At 43.5% G+C, this 25,431-nt stretch overlaps 1 protein-coding gene across 2 annotated transcripts in view; it reads right to left on the minus strand.

The window, feature by feature from the left end:
• The window catches only part of CEP131 (centrosomal protein 131), a 441,974-nt gene that overhangs the window by 197,510 nt on the left and 219,033 nt on the right, over window positions 1-25,431 (minus strand). For both annotated transcript variants that reach the window (XM_078654173.1, XM_078654174.1), the window contains one exon: window positions 10,120-10,236. In XM_078654173.1, the coding sequence (XP_078510299.1) occupies window positions 10,120-10,236 (117 nt within the window). The remainder of the gene's footprint in view (window positions 1-10,119; window positions 10,237-25,431) is intronic.

Raw genomic sequence — 25,431 nt, forward strand, 5'->3', positions numbered from 1 at the left:
TGTGCAAGCTTACATCATTACTGTAGCTAAAAGAGTAATTTGAGACTTAATATCTTGGTTTGGAAGCATCCTTTGGTGAACAAACGTCACTTCCATTGCAAATACCACCCCAAGCCTTCAGGGAATAAGGTTTAATGGCACTCTGGAAAAACATAATGTTTAAGATTTGTAGTGAAACAGGGATCAAGTGGCCTTATCTTCTACCTTTGGCATTGTGACCAATTAGAGCCAACCATGTTCTATTTGCACCTAAATAATGATGAGACTCTTCAACACTACAAATCACTTATTTGCTTCGCAACAACTTCCATTCTCAGGTTCAAGCCGTTTTGCCTACCAGTCTCGCCAGGACAAAGTATGATTTGCACAAGGTAGGCTTCCGTCAAGAATGGAACAGCATGTGAAAGTCGATGGTCTGGAAGGTGGCCCGAGTGATTACCAGTGGCAGAAAATAATTCACAAATGCTTTCAATCACCTTGTTATTTTTGCATGCCAGTCTGACCGAGGCATACCTAAGCCCAGAGATTGTGGCCATATGAAGATCCTCTGACATTCACAGTGCGGATACTGCTTATGGACTTTGTTGTAAGATCATAAATGGTAGTATTTATATAGGATATAATGAGTTTGATGTGTCCCTTTGTGCAATAACTAAATCAGCTTCATATTTCTCCTATGTTGATCTTTTCCTCAAGAGTACTGTTCATCCAAGGTCGCACAGCTGATCAACCTTGAACCTTTTCAATAGATGTGCCAAGCTGGCAAAGTCCTCAAGGAAGTAGCAAACTCAACTGTAATTGTCTTAGGTTTGATCTCTGACAAAGCAGAAGCTCAACAAAGTATGATTTTGCTCAAAAGCCTCTTGATTATGGCCGGACTACCACAGGTGGAGTTTATGTCAATATAGGCATTGAATTTTATTCTTTCACTTGAAATATTTTTTTGGGGGCAAACATGAACAGATTGAACATATACGTACATGTTTAATAACATATCCTTGATTACATTGGTGCCTTTGAAGGAGTTTGGTCATAGTTAAAAATTATTTGCGGAGATTGGGGAATTAAGATTGATTATGTACAATTGGTTTTCATAGTCATTTTGATCATGTATATTATCGTCGAATCTTATACTGTCTCCATCTCTGGTCTTACTCAAGGAAGGAAACATCCCCATCTTAGCCTTTAAAAATGTTGGATGATAAAGCAGATTATGACAACGGGGAGTTTAAGTAATTTCTTTGGGAAGTTATGTTGAAAACATAGAATTGGCAGTGAATCCTAAGATTGGACAAATAAAACAGAACAAAAAAGGAATAAATGTGGAATGGATATCATTGCATTACTCTAACAATAACATGGTTCAGCCATGTTTGTTATACTCATGCTAATGGTGGCCACAGGAACTGCCGTTGTCTGATGTTGAAATGTACCCACCTCTGGTCTTCCAAGGCAAGAAAGATTAGCTTGTTTATCGAAAATGTTTAGATATTAGTGTTGACAGTCGTTTCACTTGTTTCCATGATATACGTCTAGGCACCTGCCTGTAGCTTTTTAAAAGAATCAGCCACATGACAATATTCAAATCTTACAAATGCTAGTGCATAGATATGGGCTTTGTCACTACTATAAAAGCTTGATCACAGGTATTACAGAGAGATGCTGGCCAGTCGACTGTTATTCACAGACTATTAATTTTTCTTTTGATAATGAACCTTTTCAGACTATGATCATCATGTAGATAGATTTTCTTCCCATACTATCTATGACAACTCATTGCTACTGAACTTTCCAGCAATTATGTTGGGCTTTGTGTAAATTATGAGCAAAATGAACATGTATAGACTTACAACTTATAGGGAAAACTATAATATTGTTTCATCATAAATATTAAAAACAAACCTAACAATAAATATACGAAATGTACCCACATGTTGAACCTATTCACATCACAAAATTAATAGTTGTGCGTCTGTTTTGATCACAAGTAATTATTAATATGTTAAAGGCGCATAAACATGACAAAGAACATAGGTCGCCAAAATAACAAGGAAAAAAACATCTTAAGAAAACTGAATGAATCGTACCAATCATTATCATGGTACCAAATCATTTCATATTTCTCAAGCATGTCTTTTCTTTTAAAAGGGGCCATCTCTATTTTTTGAAAGAAGAAACATTTTGGAAATTCATTCTCAACTGTGAGTATGACTTTTGATTTATTTTCTCACCACAACTAAATCTTGAGTACACATAAATTCTGACCATAAGTTAAGCTACATCAAACCTCAATATCATGTAAAAAAAAACACAACAAAGGTGATCTATCACTTTTTTGTACCCCTAACAAACTCAATGTGATTCATCATCTGTTCCCCAAACGATTCCATATTCCAACAGCTCAATAACGTATACATTTCCAGGTACCAGCTTACATGTACATCATTGATCTGCATTATTTCAGTTCAAAGCAGCCGTCTTCACCGGTGTCCAGTGTGCGTGAAATGTTTGCCATTGAAATACATTTATATAAAACTTTACAACACAGGTATACTAATTGCCAACAATATATTTTCAGGATGCCAAAGTTTTTTTTACCCAACTAATCTATAACAACGGTATAACTCAAAGTAATTTCACAGCCCTTAAAATTAAGGGCATCACTGGAATTTAACCTGCAACCATTGAAAACAACCTGAAAAGTAAATCCTATACAGATTATATCCATCCAAAAGTTAACTTGCGGTTTTTGCTTGACTTATAGAAAACCAAATTCTAATATTTTGCCAAATCTGAACTATTTTATTAATCCCAGCTGCTATGTGTTCCAATGTAACATTGTATTATTAATGGTCTTATTCTGCAATATAGAAGCTTTTTTATGTAAAGGAAATCAACAATTTTTTTTACAACATTCCTTCTTCATCTTTAATATGTACATAAGGGTAGCAGGGATTTTTGTATCGTAATGCATCACAGCAAATACAAAACTGCTTTATAAACTTTCATGGTGTGTGAAATGACAAACCAATCACACCTTTCAAATTAGAGAATTTTAAAAATCCACATTCCCACTACTAGCCTTTGTTAATTAGTGAGCAGTTAACACAAGTGAATGAATGAACAGTGACAATCTGAAGAGTATAGCTCTGCAAACAAACAGTACATTTAGGCACTTTGATGGAAGGAGTGGGATATTCGCAGGAAGATGATCTCATGAAATGTGGAGAACAGGAAAATAGGAAGAAAATGTGAGTTGGCCTCCAGTTCTCCCTCTCTCCCTGTTGGACAGGGATGTCCCCTGCATGGATGTGCCAACTTGCCCTGTGTGACCCAACTGCAAGTAAAATGTTTATCCTTTCTTTTCTGATGCAGACAGCACACTTATCTAGAGGGTGCACTGAAGTGAATTGTGGGCTGTGGATTAATAGTACTGAACTGTTGTATGAGGAGTGTGGACTAGCAGACCCACTTGTGTAATGTTCTTGTTAGATATGACACCCAGATCCTTACAGTGACATTCTGTGGGTTAATATTAAGTGTGTGTAAATGTGTGCTTGATGATAGCAGGACTCAGTGAAGCAGTGAAAGTGTGACTGTTGGGAGCAGTCAGATCCATTTTGGAAAGCCCCTGGTTTCACAGGGAACAAAATGAAGGATGGGATACAGCTTCCTAAAATATTGAAAGAGTATTGCCTCCATTCCTGAAGCTGGAAGTGGAGAGACAGACAATGAAGTGAGGGAGGATGGTGACAATGTTTCTCTTAGAAATTCTAAAAGGGCCATTTCAGGGGATTGCTGATTATTCCTTTATGTGCACTGCCATTTGGTGAGTTGTAGGGGCGACGGGGTGATTAAGCAGATTCTATTGTTAACGGTGAGGGCATTACTAGGCGGTGCCTAAATGCTGCTTCATGAAGGCTGATGACAGTCAGGTGCAGAGATCTAACACGTCACCATGTCCATGGCTTGGAATACTCCTGCTTGGAGTTCGCAAATCGCTAGCTGCTGTGAGAACCATCACTTTGCACAAAGGCAGTGGTCTGGACTTCAACCCGAAAATTACATTTTAAATGAAAGCACCCGAGACCAGAACTGTAGACAATGAATCCTCACTCCCTGATTGGAAAATGAGTCTAAATGAGGGCTCCAAACGTTCCCACTTTGTTCAAGTTCTAAATTCTACTTGACCAAGGAAGGGAGTGCTCTGCAGAGTAACGAATAGCTGCTGCGATCCAGGGATGGGGTCTGCATGATGGCCAGTCTCCCAGTGGTGATGTGACATCACCTGAAGTTGGAGAAACATGCTCGTCTGTCTAGGAGAAAGAATCTTCGATGCCTGCTCAGAGAGAGAAGGAGAATACTTGGCACTGCAGAAGGAGAGACTATCCAAGAGCAGAAGGTGAACCAATGTTCCCAGCTTGTAGTGCACCCATAAGAAGCCATCTTGCATGAGGAGCGAACAGTCACTGACCTGTACTGTGAGGTGTCACGAGGCCTCTCTGCATGATTCATATGACAAACTGCATGTAGTATTTTGCGACCAGAGCACTAGAATGTTGTCTGACAAAAGGGGCTTGCGCTACTTCTGCCTCTGCATGCGGTGCAACCTCCCAGTAATGACGCCACTACTTTAGCTGAGGAGCTGCCTCGCGGTACGTAGGCCACATCTGCCAAATACAAGCACTCACCAACCAGGTCAGCTGAGTTGTTCATTCCTGCAAAAAGACCAGATGATGGACAGAATGCTTAATCCATTGTTTTTTTTGCTCACCATGACATTCCATTTTGACCCAGCCATATGCAGGTCTGTCTTGTCCCTGCTCTCCATGGGAACAGTCCAGCCCGAACTGCAAGGCCAGTTCCTCCCTGGACCAGAAATGACACAGGTTTCAGTGTATCACACCTCATCAGCCATGCTAGCTTGAATCCGATGGCATAGCGAGCACGGGACCCACGTCTGGGCGTACCTTTCCCACTTAGGGTGACAAACACAGAAAGAACAGATGATGGACGGAATGTTGAACGAATCAAACATTCACCCCCAATCACAGATCTGGGTTAAATCCATCGTTTTTTTGCTCACCCTGGCATTACAGTTTGGACCCAGCCATATGTAAATCAGCCCTGACCCTCCTCCCCATGGAACAGTTCAGCCCGAACTGCCAGGGCAGGTCATCACTGGACCTGAAACAAGCATCAAGGGACTGATTTCGGGGAATCAACCCTAATCAGCCAGGTTAGCTTGAAACCGGTGGCATAGCCAGACTGATTTGTATATGATTGGGTCCAAACTGGGGTGGTGGGGTGAGCTAAAGAAAATACTCGATGGATTAAATCCAGATCTGTGACTGGGGGCGAATATTTGATTTGATCAGCATTCCATCCATCATCTGTTCTTTTTGCAAGAATAAACAACTCAGCAGGCCTGGTTGGTGGGTGCTGGCATTTGGCAGTTGTGGACTCCGTGCCATGGGGAAGGTCCTCTGCAAAGGTGAAGGCATCTTATCTGGCAGGTTGCATCGAGTGTTAAGGCAGAAGTAGCGCGAGGCCCTTTGGTCAGACAACATACTAATGCTCTGGTTGCTAAATTCTTCATGCAGTTTGTCACATTAATCATGCAGTGAGGCATGGTGACACCTCCCAGTACAGGTCGGTGACTGTACGCTCATTTTGCAAATCTGCTTCTTCTCGGTGCTCTACAAGCTTTTTACGTTTGTCACCCTAAGTGGAAAGGGTACGCCAAGACTTGGGTCCCTTGCTCACTGTACCACTGGATTAAATCAGGCCATGCTGATGAGGGGTGATATGCTTAAAATAACCTGGCAATTCGGGCTGGGCTGCTCTCATGGGAAGCATGGTCAAGAGTGATTTGCATATGAATGGGTCCAAACTGGGGTGGAGTGGTGAGTGGAAAAAAAAACAGATTAAACTCAGATCTGTGACTGGGGGAGAATGTTTGATTTGTTCAGCATTCCATCCATCCTCTGTTCTTTTGGGAGTTGTTCATTCCTAGCAGCATAAGTGAGAAGCAAGGTTACTGCCCATGATCTTGTACTGTTGATGAACACCATGTGACTGAGAAGAGTGTATCATCGATTCCAACATCAAACCATTTCACAGCAAATAGATAACACAGGGTCTAAGATCAAAAGACTAACAGACTGTATTTTGAACTTGCAATGATAAGATTGACATAGAAGACTAAATATTCTGAGTGTAAACTCTATTGCTCAAAATCTGAGCAAACTGATCTATAAGTTATACAACAGCACAGGCCAATAGTGAACTCATATTTGAGTATTGTCTAGTAGCTATTTATCTCTTCTAAAACACTATAGATGTTTGAGGAGCACCACAGCAGTTGTGTTACGCCACTACAGACGGTGTGAAACTTGGATGGAACTCGTAAAAGGGATCGCAGAACCCTGTAATTGGATCCCCCTGAAGGTGTGTAGTATTTTATTTTGCTGTAACAAGAAAGTACTTTTCTCTGGATTAAGACAAGCTCTGGGCTGAACAGTCAGTTACAGTGTCTGTTGTTTAACTGTTATGGTTATGAGTCTTACCCCAACACATTACCTACCAAAGAAGCCTTTGACTGCTCAACCCGTGCTACCTTGAAGCATAAGTGCAGCAGGGGGATAGATCCTAGGGTCAAATGAACCCAAGCAGCACAATGGTGGGCCAGTAGCCCTGCCTGGCCATTGGCTCCCCACACTGGGTGAAACACCTCTACTTTTACTTTGCTCACTTTCCATATGTGAGGCATAAGAAACAATTCAGAAGATGCGCGGAGATGGTAGGATAAATGCACAGTGAAATTATGGTAGGTCAGACCAAACTTTGACCACACACAATCCCTACTTTCCCCCAGTTACTGGGTTAGCAAATGTCTTCCCTTTCACCTTGTCATTTCAGTCAGTTTGTGTTTACCCTGAGGTGGCAAACTTTATAAAAATAAAAACTTGTTTATTATTTGAAGGTTTAGGCAAGCTTTGCAAGCCTTAATTTTTGCGTTATGCACAGCAGGCACTACTCCATGTTTATTTAGGCATTCATTATTTTACAACAATAATAAACATCCTCTTGTTGACAGTGTCAGGTAGATGAACATGGATGTGCATTTTTTCATGTAAACACACATAGTCTATGTACATACATAAATAATCACATACCTTTCTGAACCTCAGCTATGACTACAAAGGAGGGTATGATCTGGACAAGGCAGCCTCTTTTATGATGTACGCATAACTGCCCAAGGTAATAAGCCCAACACCTATTTTTTGTATGGTTTGTTTCTTGTTATCCAGGTTCTTTGGGCACCACAGGCAAAAATAATGTGAATGCCCTATAAAAAAAAAGACAGTTCCACAGAGCTAGTACCCACCTTTGCATAGAAAGGTAATGCCAGCAGGTACCTCATTCATGGATACATTTTCTACAGAGGCACTGTCTCAAGACTCATGTACTCTCAACTCTTCTAGGTCACAGTCACACCAACATGTATTTAATCATTGGGTTTGATCCTTCCAGCATGCATACCTACAACAGAAAAGAGCTTAATCAGTCCAAAACATACTTCCTATCTGGTTGTGGAAGAGATCCACACGTTCAGGGTACTAACGAGTGGTTCTTACCACCACAAAAAAACTATATGCAATGGAAAAATACTGATATTTTAAAATAATTAATTTTCGCATTATTTGCTCAACGAAATCAGATACATTGCCTGAGTGGTTAATGCGAGTAAAACATGCAGTTCTTTAGATGGACTTAAATGAGGCTACAAGAAGGTGCTCCAAGGTGTGGCTCAAAACAAGTTGTATCTCCAGATCATCTTCTCCACAAAATTTGATGAACGGCTCCTTCAGTTTCCTACAACTCGCAGTGTAACTGCCCTGCTGCCAGCACTGACAGATCAGATAAGCACCTTTCAGATGTACAAAAGCAGACCTGGGCCTAGTGTAGGTTGTCGCACATGATTGGTAACTTCCTTCCCATGTCACCAACTGTGAACCACAGGGACTTTTAGTGGTCTAAATAAACAGTTGATAGTACAACAAATAAGGAAATGGACCGACTAGGCAGACTTGCTGACCTTTTTCTGTCAAGAAACTGTTTTGTGAGGAGTTACAAATGAGGAGAGAACAAAAGTCCATTAAGTGATGTAGACATATCAACTCTACCCTGCACACCCTAGCAATACATATGGTCCACTCTGATGGATGCCACAATGGGTGCTCCAAACTCTACTACTGTTTCTGTGCAGAAATATTGTGTCTTAAAACACAATAAGGTGGCCTGCAGGTAACAAGTTGGCAATACACTATTCATCCGTGTATCCCTAGTCACCACCTTCCTTTCAACTTGCTCTCTCTAATTTTTCTGTTCACCTCTCCCTACTTAATGTCTATGCCCACACTCACTGTAGGTGAAGATGGTTGGCACTCTCACTAGAGGCATTTTCTGAAATCCTGGGAAAAACAGTGATGTTTAGACTCTGAATTCTTAAGGAACTAATCAAAAAAGTAAACTTTGTTTTCTTTGTTTCTATTCCATTATAGTGCATCAATTTAGACAGCCCTGGACACCTATGGCCCTCTAGGACTTGCCCTAGTTTGCATTGCATTGATGGGATGAATGGTGAGGTGAAAGGGGAAAGAATAAGTAAAAAAAAAAAAAAAGGTTGTCTGTGCGCATGCATGTGCACATATTTATTTTCTTAGACGCACTGTTTCTGTCTGGCATGCATTTCAGTTGTCCGACCGAGGCACCATTAGCAATCACCCCTTGATGCATTATCGGGCTCAGTCATCAGGAAAGCTTCTTCCCCACCACCACCAAAAGTTAAGAGAAGATATGAAGTCTTCATGACGAGTTCAGGAAAGACTTCTGGTTCAAGTCCTCCTAATTGGATGACAGGATATGCAGATTACCATTCGGCATATGGAAGCTTGATCAATTACTTGCCTCATTGAGACAGTCCCTCCACACAATGAACGTTCATTGTCCCTTTAACCTTGGTATTAGGTACGGGTGAAGATCAATAAGCAGGTCACCCTAGAGCAAACATTTTGATCTGGCAGTATTAAGTCTCCTGTTTTTTCCCTGTCCACATGTTCTTCGATGCATCTTTCCATTTGACACAGTCTTTTCATAAATGAGCTCTTCAGTCAACATTTCAATTTACAGGGACTTTTAAAACAGAACCATACATCCCTTCACTATGCTACTGCCTGGGGCCCTAAAAGTGTAAGTGAAAGTCCATACAGTTAGCAAAGTCTCTGATGTATTTACCAATTAAGGGGGCATTGACCAACATGACAACACTCTGGGAATCCGATGTCCAAAAGATTCTTTTCAGGGCAGTGATAACAAGCTCCACTGTGGTACTGGTCACATGTATAACTTTTGGGAAGCAGGAATATTCATCTATAAACCCCAGCCAGGAGATGGTGGCCAGAGGGACTAGACCAAATAAACAGTGATATATTCAGACACATCTTCTGGCAAAGGCATCATCTGAAGGGGCTCCATGGCATGATCTTTAATCAGGCTCACACCATTGTAAGACTTTAGTTCCCATACTCTTCTTTTCAGGTGTTTCTCAAAAGATACATTGGTTCATCTATTAGGACCTCTATAGCAAAGATCTATGAATGAGATGTGGTCTAGTGGCCATGAGATAGAGCCTATTCCCAGCTACTTCTCTATCTGACCATACTTTGTCATCTTGGGCAAATCAGTTTATCAACTACAGCTACAGTTACGTATCTGCCAGAAATAAAAAAATCTCAGAATTAGGCTAACCCCAGATATAAAACACTATTTGAAAAGGACATGTAGAAAGAGATCCTTGCATGTACAGCATAGCACAACTCAAATATATACTGTTTCAAGAAGAAAAAAACACCTGGATGAGGACAGCAAGTCATACCTCAACTTCACAGCCATAACTTCTAACAACTCTCTCATCTACCACTCAATACCTTTGGAAAATGTGAGCACCAGCTTCTAATTCAAGACAAAGTGACCAGAATATTGTCACTGCTTTGCCAGCAATTTTACTCTTCTTTATCCATTGTGTCCCCCCATGCCTCCAACCCCAAGTCTCACCAGCTCATGGTGCTCTTGCATTTGAGAGAGCTTCTTTGTGTATTTCTGGTCCACCTTCTTCAGTTCCATCACCACCGACTCGCACTTCTCACTCAAAAGTTTCTTGTCGTCAATGAGCTGAAAGAGGCAAATAGGAAGAAGCGTGAACAATGCCAACAGGAGACGGCTAGAGCCCAATTCAAGTAGAATGCAATAGAGGTACAGAACTCTATACAATGCACCTTGTCATTCCCAGAATATTTTTTTCCTTTATTCTGAAGTGTTTTTTTACCAAATCCCTGGTAAAAACACAATCTCCAAAAATGTCACATTCACTGGGTTTGTTTAATTGTACAGTTAAAAAACATTTATGCACTTGATGCAGCCTCTTTCTTGTTAGTGGATTATTGTTGATTTCACCTTCGGGCAACTTGCATTCATAAATGTAGTTTGCTATTATTCCGTTCTTGGTCCACAGTTCATGTTCTACTAATGGGTGAAGCTGGATGTGAGCCATATTTAATTTCCCACAAAAGAATTAAGGAGACAGCTTTGGTATTATGTTTGCAATTAAACTATGGTCTCTACAAGAAGGCTGTCATCAGTTGCATCCAGCTAAATCTGCACCTCTGTGTTGTGCAGTCACTGAATTCCTTTGGGTGCTCTTGACTCATCAAAAGCACATTGTTAACTCTAAGGTTGGAAACAGATTGCAGCGCATACCATCAACTGCAGTGGAGGCTGCTTCAGTACAGGGACGGGGGAATTGGATGATTTTTTTTTTTCTTAAACGTACCTTCTTCGTAGCCGCCACTGAAGCACCCTCTTCTCCGTTCTCACTCTGCAGCACCGGAAGCACCCAGGCTCCCAGCCAATCACGATGCTGCATGGGCAGCGTTGTGGTTGGTGCGAGTGACCTGTTCTGCCCCTCAGGCAGTACCAAGGAGCCTGGGCATGTTCTCCACGGGGCTGGGCAACACAGCCCAGTGGAAAACATGCTAAGTGCGCATGATTGTTTGGCTGGCCTTCAACATGCGCACTTATGGAGTGCAAAAGCCACTCCTCACTGTGCCAGCCCCGCCCTGCCTGACCAGGCTCCAATCCTTTTCAAAAAAAGAAAATGATAACCGCTTGTTATCATTTTTTTTTTAAGTTTACACTGCTCAAATAGCAGTGGGGCGACGCTCGCGGAGGAGCCGCCAAGACCCAGGTCATTCCAGCGATCCTCTTTTCTCATCTCCATCGTGCTAGAAGGAAAAAAGATTATTCCTAACTCAAGAGTCTATTTGTTAGCCCTGGAAAGGAAGGCTATATCAGGCGTATCATCTGCATCTCCGAGGAAGCCTCTTTGCCATGGTAGGAATTTGTTTCTGTAAGTCACTAAGTAGATGTACCCTTTTGGACAAACACAGAGTACTATCTTCCTTGTCAAAACAGATTGGTACCATAAATGGGAAGATCCTAAGTGGATCCTTATAGAGGTAGAAGCATAAACCAAAAGCATTGCCCCATTCACCCATGAATTGACCGATTGGTAGCCTATTTTTTAGCTTTATAAAAGCACTTAGCAACAGGACGCTAGAACAAGATGTGTTGTCTGCAGACATTCTCTGCTGCAATATTTGTGAGCCACTTAACTGAGCAGCTTAAATTTAGATTTAATTTAGGGGACAATAAAAGTCATTTATTTTGAACTACACTAGGTTGTCAGTATGCAGACATTAACGCTTATGAACCTAGTCGAAGTTGTGGAGCAAGCAAGTGAACTTTTTCTGCAGCTTCCTGAAGGCATGAGTAAGTTAGTGGATTAAGATCCAGCTCCAGGTGCAAAGAACGAAAGAGACCAGAGGCAGCATTATTTGGTCGTCTCTCCTGAAGGAATTGGCAATATACTCCAGGACATTGAAAAATACTATGTTCCTGCTGCAACCTGTGGTTGTCTCTCCTGAAGGAATTGGCAATATACTCCAGGACATAGGAAAATACTATGTTCCTGCTGCAACCTGAAGAGAGAAGGAAATAGACAGCCAACACGTACAGCCTTATTTCATGCCAGAGTCTGACAACAAGCTGTGCAACTGCTATGAGGAACTTATTTTGCAAAACCTACAGAAATATGAGGCTTTGGACTGTTCTGAAGTAAAAAAATAAAAAAAGGATGGATGGAATGCTTGAATTAATCTAAGACACTGGTAATTACTCGAGCCGCATCCCAGTAGATCTACAGTCTGACCAAGTTAATGCCACTGAATGTACCCTGAGATATGCCGAGACAACAATTAAACCATTAAAGTGAACCCAGATCTCTCAAGATGCCAAGTACCATGCGTAAGTAAACTCTCCCAGTCCCGGGTTTTTTCTTTGTACTCTGGAACTACTAGGATAAACAGTACTACAAATCCCAGAATGCAAAGAAAAATACTTGGAATGGATGAGCGTTTCATGAAGGGTATTTGGAAACTGGAGAGCACTTTGACCCTCTAGTGAGGAGTGCATTGCTTAAGACCTCTTTTTCCCCTTGTATATCCCCATTATCTGTTTGATGCCTTTGGTGGCATGATCCGGAGCATGTGGCCCTCATGGGCTTTGATATCCAATGACACCTATCCTTTACCATTTGTGCTACCATTCCTGTAGCCCCGTCTCTCCACCCCGCTCCCGCCTCCCAGCTGCTCCTCCCTCGCCCCTCCCCCCTCCACCATCCACTTATGACAGACAGGGCCGGACTGGCCATAGCGGGCACCGGGCAATCCCCCGGTGCACCGCACGGGTGACGGCCGGTATTGTGCCCCAGTGGGCCGTTTTTGTTACAGGGCCGTTTTTGGAAAATCGGGCCTGTTCCAAAATCGGCTGAAAACGGCCCCGGCAAAGAGCTCGGTGGCCCCCCCCCCCCCCCAGTGGGGAGGAGGGGGGGGCGGCCGAGCACTTTGCCAGGGCCGGTTGTGGTTCCCAGTCCGGCCTTGATGACAGATGCCTTTGCGCGCAGCGTTCACGCACAGCGGAAGCGCCCCATGCGCGCCGAAGGTGCGCCAAAGGTAAGCCAGTCTACGCATGTCCGCTCCTGGACCGCGTCCAGCGCCATACCCCCTAGCCCCCGCAACATCCTCTCCACCCGCATCACGTACGACGCCGCAACCCTCTCAGCCCTGAACCCCGGTCGCACACCACAATGCTACCAAGCTGCCCCAGGACACACCCATGGACCCTTCACCTGCCACTCCTGCAAGTTAGACTGCATCAGGACCCACACCAAATCCACATAATCCAAACAGAACTCCGACACTAACCACCTAAAGTGCATCTTGCTCAACACCCGCTCGGTCCACAGACACTCCATTGAACTCGGGAACCTTCTCGACACTACATCGCCGGACGTCGCCTTCCTTACAGAAACATGGATGAACGCCTCATCAGCGCCCGACATCGCCATAGCCATCCCGGACGCCTACAAGATCATCCAAAAAGATCGCACCAACCAAACTGGAGGAGGCATCGCCATCGTCCATAAGAACACCATCAGCATCACGACCAGTTCCGACGATAACCTCACTACCGCGAACACCTTCACTTCCAGATCCACACCGACCCCAAAACCACACTCAGAGGCACCCTCATCTACAGACCTCCAGGACCCCGCACGCAATTCAGCGAAGACATCACTGACTTCATCAGCCCACACGCCCTCCCCTCCGAGGACTACATTCTACTGGGAGACCTCAACTTTCACCTGGAAAAGAAAAACGACAGCAACACCACCACCCTTCTGGACAACCTCGCCAATCTCGGACTCAACAACTTGTTGACACCCCCACTCACTTGGCAGGACACACGCTCGACCCTATCTTCACTTCCAGCAAGCACATCTCCTTCGATCACACCACAGCTCTCCATTGGACGGACCACAGCTGCGTTCACTTCAACTACAAAAAGACCACGACCCACAACCTATCCCTCGGAGAAATTGGAACAAAATCACCACCGACCAGCTCTTCACATCGCTTCACCAAAACCCCCCTACCAAATCGTCGGACCCAAACCAAGCAGCCAACAACCTCACACAATGGATCACCCACAGCGCCGACGAACTAGCACCCTTGAAAAACCATCTAATCAAGCAAGGTAGCAAAAAAGCCCCCTGGTTCAATGATGACCTTAAGAAATCTAAGAAGTTCTGTCGTACTCTCGAAAAAGCCTGGAGAAAAAACCCAACCACTGACAACCGGGCCACCTTCAAGAACGCCACCCGCAAACACCACCAGCTGATCCGATCTACCAAGAAATCAGCATTCAAGGATCGACTCGACAACAACGCCCAAAACAGCAAGGAATTTACCAACCCCACCGCCGACACCAACGACATCACCCCCTCCCAAGACTCTCTATCCTCATTCTTCCACAACAAAATCACCGAAATACATAACAGCTTTGAAAACCAGTCTGAAGACCAGTCCACTCCACCCACCTCCGAACCAAAACTGCACTCCAACAACCTTTGCACCTGGAACCCAATCACCACCAATGACACCATCCGCCCGATGAACTCCATCCACTCAGGATCGCCAACGGACCCATGTCCCCACCACATTTTCAACAAAGCAGACTCCATCATCGCACCCCATCTCCGCGATGTCATCAACTGTTCCTTCAACTCCGCTACCTTCCCGGAAAGCTGGAAACATGCCGAACTCAGCGCCCTTCTGAAGAAACCCACAGCAGACCCCACTGAACTTAAGAACTACCGCCCATCTCGCTCCTCCCATTTCCTGCCAAAGTCATTGAGAAAGCAGTCAATAGTCAGCTCGCCGCCTTCCTTGAATCCAACAATTCCCTCGACCCCTCACAGTCCGGATTCCGAGCCAAACACAGCACCGAAACCGCCCTCATCGCAGCGACAGACAACATTCGAACCCTACTGGACAACGGGGAAACAGCTGCCCTCATCCTACTAGACCTCTCCGCAGCCTTCGACACAGTCTGTCATAGCACCCTCATACAACGCCTCAGCAACGTCGGAATACAAGGAAAAGCATTGGACTGGATCATCTCGTTCCTCGCCGGAAGAACGCAAAGAGTCCGCCTTCCCCCTTTTAGATCAGAGCCCACCGAAGTTATCTGCGGCGTACCACAAGGATCATCACTCAGCCCCACCCTCTTCAACGTATACATGAGCCCCCTCGCATCCATCGCGCGCCAACACAACCTCAACATCATCTCCTACGCAGACGACACCCAGCTGATCCTCACCCTCACCAAAGACCATAACACCGCCAAAACCAACTTACACGAAGGAATGAAAGAAGTAGCCGAGTGGATGAAGAACAGCCGTTTAAAACTAAACTCGGACAAAACGGAAGTCCTCATCTTAGGGTCATCCCCCTCTGCCTGGGACGACTCATGGTGGCCACCGGCCCTGGGAACCGCACCCATACCTACGGATCACGCACGTAACCTGGGCTCCATCCTGGACTCCTCCCTCTCGATGACCAAACAAGCCAACGCAGTCTCATCATCTTGCTTCAACATCGCATGCTCAAAAAAATCTTCCGATGGATCCCCACCGAAACAAGAAAGACGGTCACTCACGCACTGGTCACAAGCCGACTAGACTACGGAAACACCCTTTACGCCGGAACCACAGCCAAACTGCAGAAAAAACTCCAACGCATCCAAAACGCCTCAGCCAGACTCATATTGGACATCCCTCGACAAGCTCACATTTCCGGCCACCTGAAAGACCTCCATTGGCTCCCCGTCAACAAGAGAATAACGTTCAGTCTCCTCACCCACGCACACAAAGCCCTCTACGACCTAGGACCAGAATGCCTCAACACACGAATGTCCTTCTACACCCCCCCCCCGCCAACTACGATCGTCCAATCAAGCCCTCGCCGCAATTCCGCGCATCCATAGATCCACCATGGGGGGGAAGATCCTTCTCCTACTTAGCGGCCAAAACCTGGAATTCTCTCCCCACCCACCTCCGCCTTACACAGAACCACTTCTCCTTCAGAAAGCAACTATAAACATGGATATTCGATAAATAAAGCACCCCCTTCCCTCAAGCGCCTTGAGACCCTCTGGGTGAGTAGTGCGCTATACAAATTCTTGAACTTGAACTGTACATGAAGGCCCTTAGGCATTTGTACCCATAGGCACTCTCTTGTTATTCTGTGAGTGAGAGCTCATAGATTTTTGTATTCAAAACAAAACGGTCACACCATTGCCCCCTGTTGGTGGTGACAGACCCCTTGCAAGAAAGCCAGTGTTTCCCTGCCCCAACATCATATCGGTAGCTCTATTCTAGATGCCTGAGACACAGGCAAACGATTGTGCACCATGAGCTACCTCTACTATATGCAGAATACAATCAGAAAAGCATGTGACTCTTAGAACTAAATGCTACAATTGTGATCCCTGAAAGTGTAGATATGACACCCAGGCAATGATGTCCCCATTAAAACTATAAGCATGATACGCTTTTGTTAACCAGATGCTGTACTTGGTCAGATCGTTAATTGCTGAACATGTGCATACAATTTTATAGCATAAGCCCTCAGTAGAGAATATCTGCATGCCCCAAATCAGAGTAATGAATCCTGGCCCGCTGATATAACTCCATAAAAAAAAATAGTGTTGAATCTGTGATGCAGGCAAGGTCAATTGTTCCACTTAAACAAAATGTCTCGCAACTGCCGCTGACCACGGGTTCAGCACCTCAATCACAATATTACAATTAGTGAGGGTCCTGTGCAATCCACCTTCGAGACCCACCGCAATTAGTTTTCACTGGAATCCAGACAAATAGATTGAAGATCATGGAGGGAGCACCAAGAATGAAGTTGCACTCTGTTAGGTAAAGTCTTTTCAAAGGGCGCGCTTTCCACTTTCCTTCCTCTGAGGACGCCACAGCAAATTACAACAGCACTGCTGAAAGGCTTAAAAAACATATTTGCCCTTGCACGCTTATATTGTACAATTCTTTAAGTTTTCAATTTCAGTATACATCTCTATGTGATTACTTTGACTGGAGTCTATTACTTCACCTCTATTGTGGGACCTTGTATTGTATATACATTCGGACATGCAAAATCCGATAATTCGGATCCTTACGCCTATAATATGTTTTAGCCCTGATGAAGTTCCTTTGAAAGGAACGAAACACGTTGGCTGTTGTCCTGTCATCTGTTTTACTAAAGAAGAATAAAAGATATTGAAAAGACTTTACTAAACAGAGTGGACTTCATTATTGGTGCTCCTTCCATGAGCTTCAATCAATTATTCTACTTGTAGACATTAGTCTGATTCTCTCACATTCTTTGACAGACAGTTCACGGTAACCATCAAAAACAATGTGCAGGTCTTTGATATCTGTAGAACAGCCTGAACGACCTCTCCGAAGTTTTGCATGGATTAAATCTTGGCCATTTGGCCATTTGCAATTTTGACATATAGTCCACAACAACAGCCTTTTTCAATGAGGGCAACTTTTTTAATTGAACATTTTTCAGGTGAAAGGTTTTTGCAAGCTCTTGTACGGGTTTGTGCTTCACTAGTTTGGTTGCAGCATATGCATCAAAGAGTGTGTTTGTTGGAAGAAAATGCAACATAATGTCCTTGATAAATTCATCCCTTTCTTTTGCAAAAGTTGTGTTTTTGTAGCCTGTTTTGTAATGGCTGGTTGAACAAAGCTCTTACTATGGAAATTGAAGCATGCAAGTTTAGCTTAAGTGATTATGTGAAATAGCTTTTTCTCTTTCAATACAAATCTCTCCTGCTTTAGTTCTGCATCTAGTTTCGATCCATGTTCCAGGACATCTAGTAGAAGTGTCTTTATATCATTATCCACATAATATTTGGTCACGAAGTTGTGCAGTCCCACAAGCTTAGTCATTTCAAAAGGGGTTCCTTGATGCTGCATGAAATGAAGAAGACTGTCAACATGTTTATTAAAATGTTTGCCAAACTTTCCCACAAGTTTGTGGTGATCAACAGCTTCACAATGGGCCATTCATTTTAGATTCATCATCTCTATGAAAACATTGCAAACAGAAAGGACTTCATGATAAACTAGCTGCCATTAAGCAACATATTCACTTTTACGTGTCTGGCCAATTCCCTTGAAGCTTTACTTTGATCTCTGGATCGTCTGTTCCAGTTTCATATCTGGAGTCACAGCATTGAACCTTCCCTCTCTGCCTTTCACCACAAAATGTCTTTGGATGAATTTTCTGTAGAGGTATGGTTTTTCCACCTCGAACTTCTTCACTCTTTCCAAATACCAGGACCCATATCACAGGTAGTTTATGCAATCAAATTCACGAAACACAGTAATCAGTGATTCCATAGTCTTCACATGCAGCTCCCAATCACCTTCCCGATCAGCATGTACCAAGTTCTTCACTACAGCCATCATGTGTAAAACCTTTCTCCAGTACTTGCAGTTCTGATTTTTCTTCAAATTCTTTGACAAATGCTACAAACTTTGTTCTCAGATTTTGATCGGAGTGTATAGAACATTGCCTGGCTATGTATTATGTCTTTTGAATGAAGTGCACTCTGTGACTTGTTCACTTCTGAGAGAAGATATGCAAAATCTAATTTATCATTGTTATTCCAGAAAGCATTCCAACACAATGTTTCTATAGCCTCAGATATGATGAGCATACCTTTTAACGAACAAACATAATGAGTTCCGCTCAATACTGACTGAACAGTTTTAGTTCTAAAGATTTCAGCCTCAATAAGTGCATTGCCTATGCCACATCCACTGAGATATCTTCCTGCACATTGCAACAGAACTTTTGTCATGTGGCAAATGCCCGTCATTGGATAAAGATCATCAAACTCTACTGGATTGCTCATAAAAATGTCAACTACAATACGGAAAACATCTTCATCGCAGAAAATTGGCAGGATAGGCTGGACATCAAGCTGAGCATACACATTTTGGAATTGTTTTCTTTAGAAGAACTGTGCATACTGTTGCTTTTTTTGTGACTGGAGATGGTATTAAGGGTAAAACTCCAACCTTTTTTAGTGGGACGGTATTCTGGGAGATTAGAGCATAAATTCCAGCCAACGGAGGAACTGGATTTTCTTGATCCTTCATCCCACACCGAATAAGTGCTATGATAAATTTTGTTAAACTAGCTTACAAACCATAGCATCAGGTAGAAGAAAGTACATGCCCTCAGCCACTTTGAAGACTGAGACGTGTTGATGGCTTGTAGTGGTTTTGCGACGTTGGATAGGCAGTTGGGTTATAAGTTTGCAGCTTCGTTTGTTTAGGTCTACAGCTGGAACAGCTTGTTTTCCTCATGCGACTTCAATGGTACAATCTTGAAAAAGGATCATGGCAGTATCACGTGTGCAGGATGTTCTAGATAAAGAAGAGCAGTCTTCAAAATCTAAATTATTAGAAGCAGCAATTGTAAATCCTTTCTTGGTAAAGTGACTTGGAAGTGGTGTGCTGTCAGAATCACAAGATTTTACAGCACAAACTTCTAAGAAGTTCCTGCTCTGTACTATGTCATTATAACTTGTTGATACACCAATCCTATTCATTGAAGTCATTACCTCTCTACTTTTGCACTTGTCACAGATTGCGTGGGGAGTCATCATGTGTACTGGAGTTTTCTTTTTGTCATGATGTAATTCATAAAACATGATTTGGAAAAGACAGTATATTTGCATGGCATAAACCTGTCCGTTCTTGGTATTGTCTTCCACTTCATCCCTTATTTCTTCAATGCCATCATCAAAGTGTTCAGCTTCTTTTCCGAACTCAAGAACTTTAATTTGCAGCAGTTTTGCTTTGCTTATATTAAACAATGATGTAAAAAATGTTAAGACAACATCAGGCATTCTTCTTGGCTGCCATGATTTGCGGAGCTCTGGTGTCATCACAAAATTTAAATCTAAATCTTTCAGGACGTTTCTTAAAATGGTTCCTGCATTCTGTGATCTTATTTTGGCAGCTAGAACTTCAGGAGTCACATCAGCTGAGAACACCATAAGTGGCTCATTCTTATTGTTAGACTCACAAAAACGAATTCTGTCATTGCACATTCCCACCAGAAAAATCTTCATTTCATTATTATGGATCAATACAGTTTCATCAATGTTGATCATTAGTTCTCTGATTTCACGGAGTGTGAACCCGTAGCCAGCACTTAAGAGTGGCTTTAAAGCTTCAATTTTTTTTTCCAAAGAGTGCAAACTTAACTGAAGACTGGCGGTTATGTTGCTGCTGGGAGCTCATTGTACATTCATATTTTCAAATGTATGCATGCATCCATTTCGGGTGGGCATACAAATCCGCTGCAAATTCAATCACCTTACTGTTTAGATCAGCTACTCAGCTGAAAATGTAATCTTGGAAGAAACCAGCTGCAGATAAAAATATGTTTGCCCTTTGAGACTCACATACTCTGTACTATGTTCTTTCGCCAGTCCCTGTGCTGAAAGTACAGTCGGTGTGCCTCCCAGACCCATGGATGCCAAATGCAACATAGAGGGGTCTGCACCCCCAAATATGAGGTACATGTCTTCATAAAACACCTTGAGTTGGGCAGGAATAGCTCCTGCTTCAGGAAATTCAGAGAGACGTGGAGCAGGCTCAGGCTCCGCGGTTGGAGTGCAGGACCAGGGCCTCCATTTGTGACGTTGCTCCAGCTCCTCGTGTGAGGACTTGGACCTGCACAGTGACATCGAAGAGCAATTGTGTATTGTTGTGTTTGTGGGACTTAGCAGACAACAAATTTGACTGCAACAATGACCTATGGGAATGACTCCAAGAGTGGGATTAGAATTTTTCATGCAACTGCAACCTAGAGTGGCATAGAGACTTCCAATGTCGAGCCGTCAAGAGCTTAGTCTCCTTCTCCCAAACTGCTTTCAAATTCATGGTACGGCAGTTGGGACAGTTCCTAGAGTCGTGGTCTGGCCCCAGGCACCAGAAACAGACCAGATGCGGGTCAGTCACAGACATCTTTGTGTGAGAGGCCCCACAGGGTTGAAACTCTACAGAGTTTTAGGGGACATCCCCAGCACACCGGGAGCAGAATGTTCACAGATGGGTGACGAAATGTCAAAAAATTTGTAAAAAAGTGGCAGGGGTAGCTCTTTGAGATCTGTGCTGTTGGTGCAGAAATAAGAACACTCATGTAAGCGCACTGGAGTAGCACCTTTATAGGCCTCTCGCATGTCCTATTCATTGTGGATGATGCCTATCATCCACAATGAAGGCCTACGAAGACCTTCATTGTTCGAAGACCTACTGGCACACAGGGGTACTGCTCAAGATTTTCCAGATCCAATATGACACCACGAGGAATATTCTAAGGTAAAGAATCGGTGTCTCTATCAGATAGGTTGTGCACTCTCCCCTACTAACCATTACTAAAGTGTCAGTGCTCCCCCTTTTAACATGGCTGAATTGGCATACTCTTAACTGGTATATCCTTGCCTATAAGCCCCTAGTATATATGTTACCAAGTGTACCCAGGGCCTATTAAATACAGCAAGTGGACTGCAGCACCTAGTGTGCTATCTACTACACTGGCAGTCCAAACATGACTTCAGGTCTACCATTGTAGGCTGTCAGGTCAAAAAAATATAATTAACTAAACAACTCCTATGCAGGCCTTGTAGGCCACAAGGCAGGGTGCAAGGTATTTAAAAGTAGGGCATATAGAAATGTAATGTTAACATATTCTTATTGTGACTGGAACCCAAAGCTATTTTCACTGTGGTATGTCTAGCTGTCCAGTGTAGAAAACCAGAGCACAGAGTAAAATACAAATACTATATCCCTGGTATAGGAACAGCTAGAAAAATAAATAAACCATTATTTTTAAAAGTTAATAAAATCCTATTCAATGATAAAGTTAGGGTTTTAATAAAGATTAAAGAAAAGTAACTTTAAGAAAAATACCATTTGTCGGCCTGAATTTCCTGGCGGCTAATTTGCATTCACTCTCTAGTTTTTACCAGACAGCAAGTAGTCCGGAATAGGTGTTAAAAGTTATGAAATGCCTCTCCTGAGCAAACAATAGGCTGACTTGAATTGGCAGGGATGACTCCTATAAACATGAGAAAATATGCAGGTTGTGGACATTCTTTTTGATACTACAGTGTCCACTCCTGCTTGAGTGTCAAAACCTTCTTGAGAAGTCTGCTGGGCTGACATATACCTATACAGTTCTTGTGGATCCACCGCCTGGTTCATCCACAAGGTAGATCCACTTACTTTGTGGTAGGTGGATTCACCAGGTTTCTGGGGGACTCAACCTCTGTCCTACCAGACTTGTGTCTCTGAGTTTGCTGTCCTGCTCAAATTGGATTTTAATGTTAGATCTGCAAGGGCACTAGGATTGCCAGAGTACACTCCCAGTACACATCCCCAGCCCTCAGAGCCCAGGTTTAGTGTGACAGAAGACTTTCAAGATCTTTGAAAATGCCCAAAGTGTGTCGAGTTCGCCTCAGAACCTTTCCCCATTGGTAACGGCATGACCAAAAGTCATTCCCAACCACTAACCAGGCATAAATGTGGCCCCTCAAGAAACTGGGCCTGATGAACAGGGCTAATAGGCTTGTAGCTATGTCCTTCTTCTTTAGATGGATTTTGTAACTTAAATCCTCTGAAGCAATGTTCCTTTCAGAAGGTTTAACATGTTTAGCTAATATGTGTCCAGTGCCTGGATTATTGTATATCTTTTTCTGCTTAGGATCCAGATTTTCTTGCATAACCTCTAGGATTGGTTCCAGAGGCTTATGATGTGCATCTTTTGGTTTCGATGCCAAAGTTTTCAGAGCCGAGCTGGATTTATCCTTTTTCTCCTTTGGAGTCAAAGATTTCAGTGTTGAAGGGAATTTTTCTCCACTCGGTTCCGAACCGCAAGGCTTGACTGTGTTTCAGTGCCGAGAGCGGGGCGTTGGAAGCAATGTTTCGGTGCCGACCATGGCCAGCGGGCAGTGGTGTCCAGAAGCCTTATGTTTGGTGGAAGGAATCTTTTGGGGCAAAGGGGCTTTGTTACACATGGCACCCTATCCCGCTGGAATGTCTTTGGACTCTAGCTCGATTTCAAGTTTGGAATATGGTTCCTGGATAGAGAAGGCCTCCTCCTCTTCTGCTGCCGACACCTCCATTTCCTCGTGCTTGGTATCTTTTCCAAAGATATCCGTGGTGTGTTCCATATTCTGCCTCTGTGTCCCTTCATCTAGCCCGATGGTCCCGGAAAGTCTTTTTCGACCGGAACGATCGACCATTGTCACAATCCTCTTCCTTGTGCTCAGGTGAGAGGCAAAAGTTGCATACTTTATGCAGGTTGGTGCACGCGTACTTGAAGTGGTACCAAGGACAAGATTGAAACAGCGTCCGTTCCATCAGCAGAAGACTGGATAATATGAAATGGAGTGTAAGTCGACAGATGCGGCTAGGCCCGAAGGCCACCAACGATGTCTTGTATACCAAAGACTGAGTGTTTGCCTATTTTTTGACATGTGGAGAATGATGAAACATGTATGAAACAATACCGACGAGGGTACAGTATGTTGCGCACCGAGACAATCCCGAAGAGAGGTTTCGAACAAGAGCGCAGCAAACCAAGTCGGAATCAGATGGCAGAAAGAAAACAATCTAACAATGGAGTCGATGCCCATGACCACCATCACCAAAAGGAGCAGTCACCTTCCCTTGCGACTGGAAAAGGCTTCTTTGAAGAAAAGCAACTTGAAAACATCTGGACCCAACACTAGATGGCAGGAGTATGCAAAACCTGTGTATATACAGCACACATGCTTCGAACATTGGGTTTTTAGTTGGCAGAGGTATACACCTTGTCCAAGTAAGAACCACAATCCTAGTCAGGGTAAGCTAAATACATACCAAAAGATAGCATGTGCTCACCCTCTAGTAGCTTGGCACAGAGTAGTCAGGCTTATCGAAAGAGGTAATGAGTAAAGTATTTGTGCAACACATGCGCACACACATACACAGTAACAAAATTAAAGCACCGCAAAAAGACTCCAGACAGGGTTGGAAAAATAGAATATAGCGTTATGAGCAAAACAAGACCAAAACGACAAAATTCCAATAAGTAGAAACAGAGTTAAGAATTTTTAAAGATAAAATCAAAATGTACTGCTTAGAAACAAATAGTGCTTGGTAAATGCAAAGTTGAGGCCTACCACAATGGAGGGCAAGCCGGCTACAGAACTCACACCGGACCCACTGAAAAAGTACTTTGGATGGAAGAAGTTTCGATGTCAAAGACTCGATGCATGGGTTCCTATCAGCGCAGGCGATGGAGGCTTTGTCATTATGGTGCAGGCAATGCGTCGTCATTGCGCCATGCAGTCCGTCGTTGTCGAGCTCGCAGTCGAAGCAGTGTCAATAAGTTCCTGCATCGGCATCGAAGGGCAATGCATCAGTTTTGAACTGTGCAAAGTCGTCACTGCAATGATTTTGATTGTTCTGTACAGCAGAACTCACCTTTCAATGGCCCAGGACTGGATTGGAACCACTTGGCAAGGGAGGACTCACAGATGGCAGAGTCCAGGTCCTGTTGCAGGGTTGAAGGGAGAATTGATGGCCCTGAGACTTCATAACAGGGGGCAAGCCAGTAAGCCCTTGGAGTCACTCTGGGTTCAAGTGAGATGAGACCAGTTCCTCAGCAAGGAAGAGATCAGCAGGCAGCAGGGCAGCACAGCAATGCAGAAAACAGTTCTTTCAGAGCACCAGTTAAACAGAGTGGCAATCCTTGTAGCATAGCAGTCTTTACTACTGGCAGAGTTCTTTACAGGTCCAGTAGGGTACTATCTTGGTAGGGTCAGACGCCCATTACTTATACCCAGTTGTGCCTTTGAAGTGGGTGATAACTTTAAAGCAGGCCCTTGAAGTGCACAGGTCTCCCTTTCTTACCAGCCCTGGCTCCTGACTATCAGTGGAGGGTAATCAGCTCATTGTGTGGGAAATACGATGCGGCCTATTCAAGTTGAAGCGTCAGCTCTCCCGTCCTCTCTCTCTCTGCCCAGAAAGAGCTGTCAGAATGCAGATGAATTCTCTGACACACCCACCGGTCCTGTGTTTGTGGCTATCTAGAGGGAATGTACAAAGTGTGTCACCTACCCCGGATGTGTATTGGAGACAGTCTTCAAGGCACACAGCAGAGAAATACCCACTTTCTAAAAGTGGCATTTCTAAAATAGTAAGGTTAAATCCAACTTTACCAACAAAGAGAATTTATAATTACCATCCCAAAGATTTCAAACATGATGTAGCCACTCCTTTCCTATCAGGAATTACAGCATAAACGTGTATTAAGGAATTCC

This window comes from Lissotriton helveticus, chromosome 7 (assembly GCF_964261635.1).
Source record: "Lissotriton helveticus chromosome 7, aLisHel1.1, whole genome shotgun sequence".
NCBI classification, from domain to species: Eukaryota; Metazoa; Chordata; class Amphibia; order Caudata; family Salamandridae; genus Lissotriton; species Lissotriton helveticus.